The sequence below is a fragment of the Zophobas morio genome, unplaced genomic scaffold (assembly GCF_036711695.1).
Source record: "Zophobas morio isolate AGI-343-1 ecotype UQ-CSIRO unplaced genomic scaffold, CSIRO_AGI_Zmor_V1 ptg000021l, whole genome shotgun sequence".
NCBI lineage: Eukaryota > Metazoa > Arthropoda > Insecta > Coleoptera > Tenebrionidae > Zophobas > Zophobas morio.
In genome coordinates, this window is record NW_026972126.1 from 5,223,189 (window position 1) to 5,239,400 (window position 16,212).

Sequence of the window (16,212 nt, forward strand, 5' to 3'; positions counted from 1 at the left end):
TTGAAAAAACAACAACCAAAAATGAGTACTCCTAGATGTAAAAAACACCAACAAGAGTTTAGGATAAGGGACAAATGAAGGAATTTTGTGAAATCATGATAGATTATTTTATTAATCATTTAATTTTTTATTTACCGACGAATGTAAGTCTGGTTCAGGTCTAGTAAAGCGGTACCGGAGTACCTAAAATTAACATATTTTGGTCGTACAATGTCGTACCCAGTGCAGATATACTCTCAATATATGGGCTGAAATACTAGGTCACCGCATTATTCTACCATTTTTTATACCATTTCACTTAACCGGTGTCGTTTATTTAAATTTATTGGACGCAATAATTGGTTCAGTAATGGGAGAAATCGTCAGTAAAAATGAAACTTGCCACCAATGGTTGTCCTACAAAATATACAACGCATTGATCAGATTTGGCTTCAAATGATTTCTTCTGTTGGGGTGATTTATTACATGAGCTTCTGTATTTAGGTAGAGTCCCCAGAGATTTGGAAAAGTTGAAAGCTCCTATAAATCAAAAATCCAATCAGCAAATTTGCCAACAACTAGCCCCACAAATAAGAAATTTCAATCGTAGGTCAGTAGGTCTTTTTTGGATAGTAAACGGACATCTAGCTGCACACCTCATCTGATGTTATTTTTTGTATTTTTGTTCATCGAAAGATTTATTAGACAATATTTTTGGGTATTTAAATTTTATTCTAATGAAATTTTAAGAGAATAGCTTTCTTGTGTAATGAAATGACAATGAATTTAGCTACATGTTGTTTCACCTGACTATTAAATAGATTACTTTTAATAGTTATTAATAATAATATCAAAAATGAATTACTGCCCGCATCTCATTAAAGTTTATTTACATAATACCTAATAATTATTAAATAAAACATTAATTTAAGTATATACTTATTTAAATGTACTTTTATGAAACTCGGTTAACTTAGCAGATGAACTAAAATTACAAGGTTTTAATCTAAAATAATGCTCCTTTATAACGCTTTAAAAGCAAAGGAGGGTAAGGGTAATGAATGAAGGAATGAATGTTGTATGTATGTATATATATGTATATGTATGTATGTATGTATGATTGGTTGGTGCGGAAAAGGAACAGTCGCTTTATACAAAATTTTCGGGGATGTTAAGGTTTTTGTCAGTGTTGGCTCCAAGAGACTGACAAGCATATGAAGGGACTAACGAAAAACAACTAGTTTATTAAAAAATGATCTATTTTATTTCTAATTGAATAGTTTTATGATCAAATTTAAATAATAATTAAACAAAATTGCACCTAAATTTAAGTTTAATTCTTATTGTAGGTATGTAGTATGTATTTTTTTAATTTATCATTCTTAAACAGAGACAGCCTTCCATGCTATACAGGGTGTTTCTAAAATGTGCCGACAAAAAAATATCGGAAATCGGTATCGACCAGTGGAAACCATTCAGGAAAGAAGCTGTAATAAAAGTTTTTTAGTTTTTAAGATAAAGTTGATTAAAAATTTGGTCAAAAGAGCATGCACGCCACTGAGTTACAAAAGTTTTGTATTCCGAACTGGAGGTTTTGGACATGTGGGAGAAAATGTAGATATTATCTAGTGTCCGAAGAGTATCCTACCGGGTAGGAGTTTCTCCATTTCTTGTATGGCGAACCTTAAACGAGCAAAGGTTTTACCCATTTCAAGTCCAACGCGTTCAAGCTTTAAAACCAGAAGACTTACCTCTCCGAAGGTAATTTTCAGAAAAAATGGAGAACAGACCAGACTTTGTCCAAAAACTATTATCCACAAACGAACCCACTTTCACCAGAAAAGGTGTCTTTAATTCTCAAAACACACACCTTTGGTCCGACGAAAATCCTCATGCAAGAGAAAAATTTTCAAGGCAGATTTTCTATGAATGTGTGGGCAGGTATGGTTGGCAACCACTTGATAGTCCTACACGTTCTGACTGCTCGTTTAGCAGAGGTTGCGTATTTGGATTTTTTAAACAACAACCTGGGATTACTTTTAGAACAGGCACCCTTGGATATGCGTAGAGATTTGTGGTATTTCCAGGATGGAGCGCCTGTTCATGATGGTCTGGAAGTGCGGAGATGTTTTAACCGAAACTGTCTGAATAAGGGGATCGGAAGGTATGGAACGGTGTTGTAGCCGCCTCGTTCCCCCGATCTCAATCCATGTAACTTTTTCTGTGGGGTCACATGAAACAGCTGATGTATCAAACTCTTGTAAACACCGTGCAAAAATTAACAAACCGAATTCAAGACTCATCTGATCCAAATATGACTAACAGCTGAGGCATATGTGGAAAACAATGGTCACCCATTTGAAAATTTGTTATAAAAGTTTGTTTTCCATTGTGTTAAATTTGGTCTTTTTTATTTATTTTGATTATTGAAGTTCAACATTAAATAAAATTTTGACGGTTGTTGCCTAAAATTCTTTTTGTTGTAAATTTTCACTAACGACAATAATTTATTACTATAATTAGGTGACTTGTAACTAAAAGTATCACAAAATCTTGAAAACGGACACGCTGATCAGTAAGTACCTCGTAGTCAGAAGGCCGTTATTGTCATAACATCCAATTTTTTGCTTTTAGAATACATATTTAGATATAAGCGCTAGCATTAAATTACCCAGTAAATTTTAATTCAACAGGTTTGAATATCGTCCCCAATCCATTGTTTTATTCTGAAACACTAATTGTTATTAATGTCGGCTTTGTATTTTACATTTTTGATATGAGCCAACAGTTCGTACACCACATTTCGTTGTCATTTTAAGGTTTACATGTTTTCACAAAAAGAAAATTAATTGAATTAATGACTTAATTCCCCACCTTTTATTAAGTAATGAAGCCAATGAAGAGTGGATTGAGGTTAATTTCACCTTCCTTCTTTTGATAAAAAAAGAAGGCCTTGTTTAAATCTTTAGGCTTTCGGGAGCAGCATTTCAAAAAGACTCTGCATATTATTATCTTTGCAATCTTCACAATCATACTTTTATTGAAAATTAAAATAACTAAAACGAACATAAACCTTTAAAAACAAACGTACACCTACTTCAATCTTAAATTCAAAAGGCTTTGTATACTCTAAATTATTGTATTTGGTCTTACCAAGAAAACAGAAAAAGTCGCGAGTAATTGATCAGGATATTGTTTAAAATGATTGGCCAAATCAGCAAAATTTGTTTACTAAGTCAGTTTTTTTGGAATTGACAGTGTTTAGCCAAAGAGAATATATTCATTAATAATTAAAGTTAAAATCTCTCTCAGAGTCAATTTGCTGCTTTAAAACATGTCTAGAAAATTATGCTCACCGCTTTGTCTTACACTACTGTCAAGTCGGGAAGGTGTAAAACGCCAATAATAATTCTTAATGACTATGAAGAATAAAAGATATAAAATAAAAGATGAAATAAAACATACATTTTCTCGTCAAATCTGTAAAATTTGATATTCAAATTTTACCTTGTCAGCTGCTTCTGTATCCAATACACATTAAACGTTAAATGACCTGGCTTGGTCTTCATGTCATCAACATAAATTAATCGCTATCGATTCAGAACACACATTTGCAACCTTTTTCATTAGCAAACATGGTTGTAGTCTTTCCTGTAGTAATTCTGAAACTAGCTACATACCAGTTAAATGCACACATAAAAAAAAATAAACCAACCATAATTCTGAACATCAAGATAATCAAACAAAGTCAGACTCAACGACAAAAAAACAGAATACATCAAAATCAAGTCAACTTGAGCTAATGGCACGCTAAGTACCATTTGTTTTCAAATTATTACTTACGTCTTCTTTCAATATTGCGTCGTAATAAGTACCCATCGTAATAACCTGTCTTACGCACGTTACAGTGTAATAAAAATAGATTCCAATTTCTGATCATAATCATGATATGTGCTGCCACCGTTCGGACCAAACTGTACAACTTGTTTCATTACGAAAAGTCTGAATATATTCGTCAAATTTTTGTTCACTTTTTATAAAGCAAAGTTTGGTTAAATTTAAGTCAATTTATGATTACGCTTTATTAAGTTCGGTGACTCTTGAAGAAATCTAGATGTCCTTTCCTCTTGATTAATAGTGTATTTAATTAATCAAGCTTTTTCAGGGAAAGTGTACTTGTTTTTGTCTTACCTATATCAATTTTCTAGTAGGTTGTAAAAATGATATTTACAAAAAAAATCATTTATAACCTATATATCGACTAAAGATTTCGCTTGCTTTTATTTTCCACATACTCTATCCACACTAAATTTACAATGCGGTTTCCTGTATACACTGAAAAAATCAATTTTCCGTGTCATTAGCTTTAGGTGCTAAGTCTGTAGAACCGGCTGTCTCTGGTTCGTTGATCCCCATTTCGCTATTTCACCCACCCGACGAGGGAGTCAACATTATCACATAAATTTCACTCTTCGAAAAATACACAATACGCAGTTTGCAAGACTAACCTTTCCGTATCTCTCGCCTTGATACGAAATGCAGCTAGCAATATCTGTTAATTATATTATAAATGATAGTGTCATTCGAATCCATTTATTATTGCTGCGGCACTTGACAACGTTGGCTTTAATTGAACAGAGTTGGCGCTGCGTTGTATACGTGACTGTATTATTATCATTTCAATTATGCCTGAATTGATAATGCCCTTGTTCGATTTATGTAGGCTATCTTCTACTGTCAGCACAAAATCATTCCGTTGCGAGTGTTTACAATTTCCGTTTTGAGCGCATTTAATTAGAGAATTGACAATGTGTTCGGGTTAAGTTGACAATGGAATACAATCGATTCGGCGAGGGGAATTGATATAAAAATATAGAACTACATAATTCTGGATCAGTGGTTAAATTGACGCAGGAAATGAAAATATATATATATATATATATATATTTAATTTCCTTGATAAGGAATTTATTAAAATGGGGTAAAATTTTTGTTATTGAGATTTAAAAAAATTTCAGTTTTTCTTGATCTCTTGAGTGTGTTTATAGTGTGCATATTTTAGATCATTCAAGTTTTAAGTATAGGTATAACATAAATAAATATTAAGAATGTGTATCCAACTCTAGAAATAGACTTTTTACTTTTCAAATTATCAAGTTCTATAAACAAAAAGTTCAAATTTAGCATTTTTACTTCCCGGCGAGAGAAGTGTTGGAAGAATTGTTAATTTTGTTTTCTTGACATTCCCTTGATTGTAGAATATGAAAAGTTGGTCCCCCCCTTCAATCTGTAGGTACGTCGTCTGTTGGCAATTTATTAAACTAATCATCTTGGAAACTACGTTTACTTGGAAATTTTAAATATACATACTTTATAACAATGGTCAAAAAATCTTCCCGGTAGGGATCTTCGAAGATGACACGTGCTGTTTTAAAATTTGCTTCAATTTCAGGGTTGTATTCACAAAAATAGTTGTGGGTCAGAAATATTCTCGGCTGAATGCTGAGTTATTTTGTTTAGAATACTAAAAGTCAACTAGATACCCATACCTATACAAACACAAAGAACAAGTTAATATTTTGTTACGTAAACGACCCTTACAAACACCTCAGTTAAATTCATTACATAGTAGAGCAGAGACCCTGTCTAACGAACTTAAAGCTTCCACCGAAGGTCTCTAATTTATGGCTTTACGAACCAGCCGCTTAAGCTGTATAACTTTTGGATTGTAAAATTTTATCAGTATACAAAAACAGCGCAAACGACAAAGATATATATTTTTTAACTGATAAGTCAGTGATAACCAGAAAAAAGTTGCTAAGTTGTTGCGAAATACTGTTTGCCGGTAAGTACATCCTTTTTAAAAATGGGGTTTTTCTATAATTTTATTTTCCAAATTGTTGTAACTTGTTTTTAAATTTTAACATATTTATTTTTAAATAAAACATAAACAGTTAAATAATATGGATTCATCTAAAGTGTACTTCATTGTGTCTTTAAAACTTGCATACTGCTGTATTATTAAATTGCTTGGAAAGTGTAATAATAATCACTTTTGAAACAGTCTATTAAGGTTACTTAAATATCAAACAGTTAATGGAATATTGTCGGCACCAGAAATTTAATAAATCAAAAGCGTTTGTAAAAAACATCGTTATTAATGGTATTCGTGTAACTACATTTTATGTTACAAAATAAATTCATTGTGCAAAAATTGTAAGCGCAGAGCGTAATAGTTGACAGAGAAAGATTGCCAACGCAAAACATTATGTCAAACGTAACGGCACGGACAATTTGATTAATATTTCTCTTTACATGTAGTGCTAATCTGAATAGCCAAGTTGTCGCCCTGAATTTTTCATTTTCACACTATTAGAAGTTGATAAATTTGAAATGAAGTTGCCAAATTATTGCCACAAGTTACCAGTCTAAGACCTTTACTGTTCTAATATATAATCATTACCATGATTTATGTTTCACAGATACAATCGTGGTAATGGGTTATGGCGAAATTTCATCCGCGTCATCAGCTGTGTTAAAAGATAATAACTTAATAATGAACTGTGCACGAAAAAGCCAATGAAGCCACAATATTAAATTACAAAATTGGTGTTTGGGTTAGACTAATATTAAACAATATCCTTAAAATAATTTTCTATGAAGCTTAAAACATACACTTTACTGGTATATAGATATAATATGTAGACACGTTTGGGCAATAAATTATGCAAAGATTATATCGACCCGAAAAATTTTCTGTTCGACATTTAACATAAAAAAACAAACTATTATTAAGAGCTCGTGAAATAGGTAAAAAATGGTGTGGTAATCCATCAGTTTCAAATTACTGAGGTGCACTAGAAGGGAGATGCTAAAAATTGTCTACTAAAAAACATATACTTATACGTAAATGAGAGCACATAAAATCAATAACGTAGCTCCAAAGGGGTAACAGAAAAAATGAAAACAGAAGCTTTAATGAAGACATTCAAACTACTTGCAAGAGGAGCAGGATGTTAAAATACTCATTATCTTTAGCTTGTAACTAATTTTTAATTTACACTTTAGCCGGAAATTAATAATTTATTTTTTAATTCTTCACCATTAGACGGCATTTTTAATGATAGTTCAGTGGTGATGTTTCATTACAAATTAATTTTATGGCTGTTCATTACTTTTTTTCCACTGGACTCACCACAGCTTTACAACGCATAATATTAGCATTTCTATGCTCTATAATAATTTGAGACACACTATATAGTTTTTTCATAGTTATTAATTTCAATTTTAATAACCTCAGATACACTCTATATATTTTTTAATCGAGAGCTGACTGATGATTTTATGATTTATATTTCGAATTATTCTCATGCATCGATTTATCCTTGCGTGTTAAAAAACTTGTCGCATCTTAAATAAGATTTTTCATCTCCATGAGAATGCGATTTATCACTCTAACCAGTGTGGATTTTTAATTAAAAATTAATTCTAAAGTGAGGGCTTCGATCTGAAGTGGGGGTTTTATGTCAAATTTTCGGGTTATTGTTTATGTTGAGATTTATCGATAGTTAATTAATTAATTAATTCGTTCGTAGCTTCTTTTCTTAGGCCATGTTCATATAAGCAAGTTGTTACTTGTAGAAAAATTCATCGTTTGTACAAACACTTATTGGTGGGAAAATATTACTTTTATTGTCAATTTTAGATCATATGATTTATTTAAGGATAATTAAATTTAGTACATCGTAGTATTATTTTAATTAAAATTTAAAATATTCATTGTTGATTTTTTTGACACTAAAGAATAAATAAATACTACCTAATTATTATTTATAACGGATTTAGGAAACTCCTCATTTTTATTTAAATTTAGTTTTATCTAATTATATTGCATAAATTAGCTATGCATTTAAGACAACGTTTGTATTTTAATTTTGTTCGCAAAAAGTAAAATTTCAAGAAGTATTTTAAAAAATTATAGTTAATTATAAAAAAAAATTACAGTTCTGTTCTAATTCTTCAGTGTTATAATATTATATTTGAAATTACGTTTTTGTCACCAAAATTTGTTAAAACTTTGGTACCATAAATTAAAAAAAATAAAGTTCAGAAATGTCATCTGATCAAAATGATCGAGGTATACATGTTGACGCTACTTTAATACAATGTATTGATATAAAGGTGTGATGCAATTGTAAGTTGCAAATTGTTACCACTACTTTGCTTGGGTAAAAGAAACTGGTACTTAATTAAAGTACATCCTGTATCTTGATTGGAATAGGTTTTGAACGAGCTTTTGCATATTTAAGTCAACTTCAATATTCTGTCTGAATGTTTTGTAAAATAATGTCAAATTATTACTAATAAATCGATTTCAAAACAAAAATGGAAGAAACTGAATAATAACCTTTGAAAATGTTGTATATCAACGCCGCACCTGTATGATTTGATATTCCCACAGCCTGTTAATTTAGTAGAAGAACATTTTATTTGACTTGAAGAGAAAAAAAAACAATCAGAACCCAACGCTACTTATTATTTATTAGAAATTAAAAATTACTTACTTAATATTAAGCAGTAATTAACAATAATTATTTATTTTATCAAAAATATTGGAATTGGAATATATTGTTTCTTCGCACAATGAACACTGTGTGAAAGGAACTGGTTTACATAAGATTTTCTAGTGTTTAGTAAGCATAAAATCGCATAAAAAATTAAGTATTTCGATTCTATGAAATTTGACTATGTTTTTGCCCGAAACGTTATCAATTAATTTGTTGTATATACAGGGTGTTATTGAAAGGTACGTACAACAAAATGGACAGTTCTTCGAGAAGTCTAAGAAGCCTGAAAAACTTATTTTGTGTTATCAAAATTATAACGGGAAAATTAACCCTTATCCAACCTTTTTAGACGCTACTGAAGGATCAATAGGTAAAATGAATTTATTTTAGTAGATCCTAGCAACTGTAACAATAAAACTTTTGTCAAGACCAAATGTTGCTATAGAAACGAAAGATGATCTTTTTATCAGAGGCGTACAACGAATTTGGACACAAATTTTAATAATTTTTATCTCTAAAAGGAGAACACTTTTACCTGAAATTTTTAACTTTTTGCACCCATACTTCGAGACCAATTGCCGATTTTATTTTGTACGTACCTTTCAATAACACGCTGTATTATCACAAATATATTTTTTATTGGTTTTCAAAAAGTATGGAAATTTTTTTGGTAAAAGTAAATGTTGTACCTATTTATCAATGTATTAGACAATGGCAGAATAATTAAGTGACTATAATAATGGTTTTGTACATGATTTCGGAAGCAAATCAGCTTTTTTTCAAGTGCTAATAAAGTAATTAGGGTAAATGTGTACAAGAGTACGCATATGTATAAGAGTACGCACTGATGATTTCTGCTTATTAGTGCCATTTGGGTAAGATGAAGTTATACCATTCACAATCCAATGCTAAACTTGAGATAAAGGTGCAAAAGTGACCTGTATATAGTTTATAGTTTGATCGTACTGACGATTTTATGTTTACGCGTTGTGTGGATGTAATTTTTACCGCTCATAGTTTTAGTTTTTTGTAAGGTACGTATCAGTTCTTTTATTTTACAGTAATAATTTTCATTAGCTGTAATTTTTAAGGTGTCGTTATACACTAGCAGTTTTACACTTTCTATCCATCAAAAGCTTTTAACTTTGAAAACATTAGGTTATGTACAAATGTACAAGAGTGCGCAGCGAGGTATTGTATAAGAGTGCGCAATACTTGCGATACGTGGTCTTGTAGATACATATTATACTATAATGAATTATTTAACTCTACTACTTTGTACTGCTTCTCAAGTTGTGTGGTGGTGGTTATGGTGATGTTTGTTTTTTAATTTTTTACTTCCTGAGCGTAAGCGAATGAAGTATTGTAATCGAGTCCGTCGAGCGACTCTCTACTTTTACGTTTTCTCGAATTTCAAGACCTCTAGAGTACGAAGAAATATGGATCCCGTTGTATGTGTAGTCTGTAGTCACTTGTCTCCATTTATTTTCACCTTAGAAACAAAGATTTTTTCATAAAATATAATGAACACTTATAAGCGTTCAAATGCGCACTCTTGTGCAGTGAACTGTCTAAGAGTGCGCATTTACACATCTTGACAAAAATTGAAATTACTCTTAAAGTATAGTGGTCTTGGGACGTACAATTAAATATATCTGGTCTCTAAACATGTATATGACGAACCCATATCATAAAATTTGTCTATCCAAAAAAATTAAAAAGTTATTGACAGTTTTCCACTAAGTGCGTACTCTTGTACACATTTACCCTAATTTACCAAAAAAATTATAAGTATTTAAAATAAAATTACCTAGAAATAAAATAAATTTTACAATGAATAACAAAGATCAATTCCTTTTTCAGAAATATAGGTAAACGAAATCTGTTAGGAGGAGAAATATATCTACAGTTTATTGGTGTTATATCATTTTATATTCAAATTAAATTTTTTTGTTCAGTCATCATCCGCAGTCTTTGGAAACTTTCTTCAAATTTTCTGCTTTCAGTGCTATTTTATATTTCACGAAAACATTACATTCACAGATTTAGTTTACACTAATAAACTGATGACCAAAAAATGATAGTTGAGTCTACAATACTATATTTTAATGACCAGTGTTATAACTCATAATATAGTGGGATATTTCAAATGAGGTTCTTGTGAAAATTTGATAAAAATTTGGTAGGGTAAAGTCAGGAGAGTTGGACCAGTGGGAGAGACGGTCCATTAGCAATAACTCTGAACCTATTGCAAAAATTTAAATTTCCTGCGAACTGCAGTTGCATTTATCTGCATTCATGTCGGGACATGTGAAAATACTTTTGTTTCAATTAATTGTCTTGCGTTATTCAACATTAAAATTTTCTTGCGGGCCTGAAATTTCAGCCGCTTAGTTTGCGATAACGTTTGTTGGAAGTCTGGTAAGTTTGTATATAAAAGTTATAGATAGTGCAATTAATGGAAGCTTTATCTTTGATTTTAACCTCACTTTACGTGATTTTATCATCTAGTTGTCCCGCAATGTAGTGGTCCATCTGTCCTAAAATAAAAGGATAGATGATCCAAGGGTGTAACGGAGAGATGGACTTATGTTCCATTTTTTAGAAAATGCCAATTACACACGAAAAACCAACGCAAGGTAGATTTGTATTGCATCTCTATGGCTATTAATTTTTAGGTATAGCGGGCAAAATATGGTTGGCTTCTTTTTTGGATTCAATAATGTGTACTACGATGGTTACACGAGGGATGTACGAGCTATGAGGTCCTTTGTCAAACCTGTGGAAACACTATTAACAAAAAGAAAAAGTAAAAATTTGGTGGTTTATCTATCCAACCTAAAATGGTCCGACTGTCCTACCCTTGACAGGATAGTTGGACCGTTGCAAGCGTTTACCATTTTTTTGTGATGGGTTATCATATTGTGTTGGAACAAAAAAATTACTTGTACCTTAAAGAATAAATGTTCAGCTATGTTCTTGTAAATTTTATATTTTTTTAAGTTGTTAAATAAAGGAATTATATTGAGTTTTTTAAAAGGTGGTCCAACTCTCCTGAAAAAATTAAACTTAGAAACGTCATGTGATCAAAATAAATGAAGTATATCCATATACATGTTGAGGCTACTTTAATACAATATATTTAATTATTTGTATAAAGGTGTGCTGCAATTAAGTAAATTGTTACCACTATCGTGCTTGGGTAAAAAAAGTGGTAGGTAAATACTTAATTACGGTAGTTACATCCTGCATAATAATTTTTTTCTGATATATTTCAGAAGATACATACCTACAGAGCAGAAGGAGTGTAAAGCGTTACCTAATTACATTTTGCAAGAAAACAGTTAAGGGTTAGTTAGGGTTTTGTTTTCATTTAATCTTTACACCATGGCAAAAAGCATTCGTTAAAAGGCACCATTCTTGTAGATAATTAAAAATATCTTAAACAATATATGACGTTCTAACACTGTAAATTATTATCGAATAAAATGACCACAGTAGTTACTGTACGACATCAAAAAGAAAAAAAAAAAAACAAATGTAGGTACAACTCTAGTTGTGCAAGCCTTACTTTAAGTAGGTCCACCTGTTTTCCCAACTAGGTATATTTTGGAAAATTTATTAATATTTTCTTACTTAAAAAAAAACTTAAGTCTTTCGGGTTTAACACTGTATCAAACAGTTTTCAGCGGCGCCTCTCAAACCAGTGTTTCTCAAATTATTGTCAGATTGACAAATTAATAAATATTTTTAAAATATGCAAGACGAGTCTTAAAATTATATTTTAAAAAGATAATTTTATTTGTGATGAATGAATTAATTAATATTAGGTAATTTCTATAAAAATTAATCATTAGTACATTGTATTGTTAATTTTACAACGATGACAGATGACGTACAAAGTGTATCTATATTGAAGTACGGATAAAATCTTTTGTACCCTATTTTATTTGACAAGCCCCTTTGAAAATATTTTAAAAGATGGCGCATGTTGACAGTGACAATTTGGAACGGTATTAACAAATTTCGTTCATAAGAAACTTTAAAAAATATTTAATACACTTTTAAAAAACGAGAGGATGGAAAACACTTGGATTTATTTATGAATTAAGTATTTAAATAATTAGGGCCATCTGTTGGCCATTTGGAAGGGTACCTAACACATAATACTACGAGTGTCACCACTATATTTTTGTTACATTATGGTTATAACAATATAAAAATCAGGTTAAGGTAAAACCCTAAATAGTAGGCACATTAAAGCGCATTTTTATTAAAAGATTTGACACTCCTGTGTGAGTAGGTATTCGATAACAAATACGGACATCGTGTGAACCATAGTAGAATTAAGGTGTTCGTTTGATCTTATAAATTATAAGAAGTTTTATATCCATAGTGTCACAGTAAAAGAATAAATGTATTTAATCTATATTTATTTTTCGGACTGTAGACACGTATTATCTCCCAATTTAACAACCCTAGAAAAATTTTGTTTTCTGATTAAATATAATCAGTTGCATATGATTACAACTACTTGTAGTTAATGTATTAAAAAGTTTAGATAATTTTTACAAAGCTGTTGTCAAAAAAAAGAAAATACCTATATACCAATAGCAAACAAAATTTTTACTTTATATAAAACTGATAGGTCTAAGCTTCCCAAAAAATAACGGGTGATCAAAAATCTTCTTATTAGAGTTGACTATAGAAATATTTTTATTTTCTTGGATTGAACCTGAAAAGTTTACCGCTTTAATCAAAATGAACAATATTTCCATCTGAAAAATTTTAACCGTAAGTACCTATACCTACGTTAGCTTAGTTTTAACATTTTTTCAGATATTATAGTTTTAATTTAAATGTAATACTTATTATAACCAAACAAGCAGTTTGATACAATTCTAAATTTAAGTCTAAATGTCAGTAATTTGATGATTTTCTTTATTCCACAGTACAGGTCGTGTTCGTCCTAAGTTTAGTTTTAAATTTGGCCTGTTCTCATGTCTAGAAATAGCAATTGAGACACTTATTTCTCCAAAATAACGTCAAAAAGATAAGATTATTGTTGTTTTGAAACTTATTTGACTTGGTTTAGCAAAATACAAAGCTGTTAAAACTGTTTTAACCAATCGAATCTCTCACTTTGACGCCTTTCGTGGATATCCATTACTATTTAATGTAAGTCTAAATTAATTATCCGTAGAGTACGTATACCTACTGTAGCACTTTACAATCGAGCTGCTAAGCAAACCATCTACGCCACTGTATCTTCCCCGTCCAGTGATATACTCAAATATTTTTAATTTCCCCGGCATATTACAATTGTTTAAAATCCCCGGCATATTAAAAATGGTTATATTCTGACAGTCAAGTTCACTTTCCGATTGTCTATAAAGGCAGAAAAAAATTCGCCCACCTGAACTTGCTTTAATTTTTCATTGGGGACGGTAGAAATAGGTAACATCCATATGTACATACAAATAACGAATATTTTATCTTTGACTTGTGCGCTTCATTTACCCTATCGCTTCTCTTACCTTTACCGTTGTGCGTTTCGCTGCCGCTATCCTCTGACGGCGGTCCCGGCGGCGCCCTTATACCATGTCCCAATCCTGGTGGGTATCTTGGGCGGTTCAAGGGCGCAAAAGCCCCTGGCATACTCAGCAGACTAGCCGCCCCCGGGAACTGTAACAGAGGGGCCCATGGAGGTCTCGGCGCCAAATGTGCCGCCGCCGCCGCGTACAACTGTAAAGGGGGCGGCAAGACCCCCGATTCCAGCACCATTTCGCTGAAGGGGTTCACTGTGAAAACGACTGCAGTCAATCACTAAAGTCACTCTGATCCAAAGTATCCATTTTCGGAAAGAAGGTAAAATGCTCACTCCACCATGGTCCGACGGGTGGATCTCAGTGGTACATCGGGTGAGTTTTAATTAAGGTAATTTGCGCCCATTCAGCAATGCGTAAATCAATTTCGCACTATTGCCGCCTTCATGAATATTCACGGGCTGTCATTGTCGATTAACAGTTCTGCACAACACGGTACACGTTTGACACTTCCACACGAAAATCGCGATTTGTCATTCTTTTCGATGTATGGCTTAGTTTCTGTCTGATGTCTTTACACTTGATCACACTGTATATTGAAATTGGGATCTCGGTCCATGTGCACTGCATGCAAGTGAACGTTGCGTGTCTGTTTCCAGTGCCTGTTGGAGGTTCACTAACCATAACATTGTATAGGTCCGCGTAGAGGGCGTAACGGTTGCCACCTTTTATTTGAGTAAATTGTGATTGGTTTGCGTAAAGACCGCCTTTCGTGTTTTCCCGCCCAAATTGCTGAATATCATTAGTGAGGTATGGGGTGATGCCAATATGTTCCTGTTATTTATTGTTTAGGGTTTGATGTGTTTTTGGTGTAGTTGAATTTGGATTTTTATTATTTTTTGATGGATTGATAGCGGCGCTCTTTTGTGATTTATCGTTAATTAGATTTTCCGTTTTAATATGGGAAAATTTCATGACTATTTTTGTATTGTACACGAATTAATTTCTCTCATGGCGTAACACTAATTTGTCATTTTTAATATACCAGCTAATTACCATATAAAGTTGTTTGCTATTATTTTTGTGATAAGGCGACCTCTTTTATTTAATGCACTTCGCGCTTTGCGAAATACACATTATAATGAGCATTTTGTGATTAACAATCATATTGTGGAGAAATAAAATTGTAACACCATTTTGTCGCAATTTTAGTTAAGGTATTTTTTGATGTTTAAACAACGAACAAAATACTAAAATACCTGATTAGATACATGATTTACGAAAAAAAAACTAAAGCAAATGCACCTTGTATTTGTAGTGAAAAAAATCACTTTACCTAGACAGTTGAAGTATTAAAATTTTACTCAGTTTTCAATAATCTTTGTTCACAATTTTGTATCTAACCTACACTATATGTGTACAGTTAGATACATAAAATGATATAAAAAGTTTAATGTGGGGCTGTATAAAACTGAAAAATTGTCTACTGCGGTTGAGTAAGTGGGATCTCAATTTTTGAGTGAGATAAGTCTCGTAACACCATAGTGTGATACAATATGCAGATGTAATTTATTATGATTTTATTAATTAAAAACATCACGAAATACCTATTAATATTAATGATACAGTAAGATACGTTAATAATATTCATACCAGCTACTCAGTCTACAATATTTTTCAGTTAAGTAGTAGATAAGTATAGATGAATCTTTATTATAAAATATTCCACTGTAATTTTTTCTTACAGCGATTATGTGATGGATATAGGGCCAAAATCACACCCAGAACTGTTTCTTTATATCTTGCCATTTTAAGATTATTTTTCTAGACGGTGCGCACGAGCCACACTTGTAATACGAGTAAATCCGAGCTATAACAAATGAAATAATTATTATGGTACTTTACAAAGATATAATCGTAGAAAAACTTGTTTTTATCTTCATCGTTGACTAATTGTTGGGCATGTTCGCTTGAGGGTTCTTAATTTTGCGTTTTGCCATTTTTTCAGAGAACAGAATATTCGTCGCATTATTGGTCCTAAATTTACTTGTAAATTTAGTGCCACACCATCGCATCGTCTAAATATTTTTCTAATATTTTAAATTACAAACGTTTTTTAA

The 16,212-nt window shown here is 31.6% G+C and overlaps 1 protein-coding gene across 1 annotated transcript in view; it reads right to left on the minus strand.

Moving 5' to 3' along the window:
* The window catches only part of LOC135132998 (homeobox protein unc-4-like), a 75,741-nt gene extending 60,984 nt beyond the window's left edge, over nt 1–14,757 (minus strand). Inside the window, exon 1 of the mRNA XM_064061218.1 lies at nt 14,084–14,757. Coding sequence (XP_063917288.1) covers nt 14,084–14,330 — 247 coding nt within the window. The 5' untranslated portion in view covers nt 14,331–14,757. The remainder of the gene's footprint in view (nt 1–14,083) is intronic.
* Nucleotides 14,758–16,212: the final 1,455 nt, after the last annotated feature.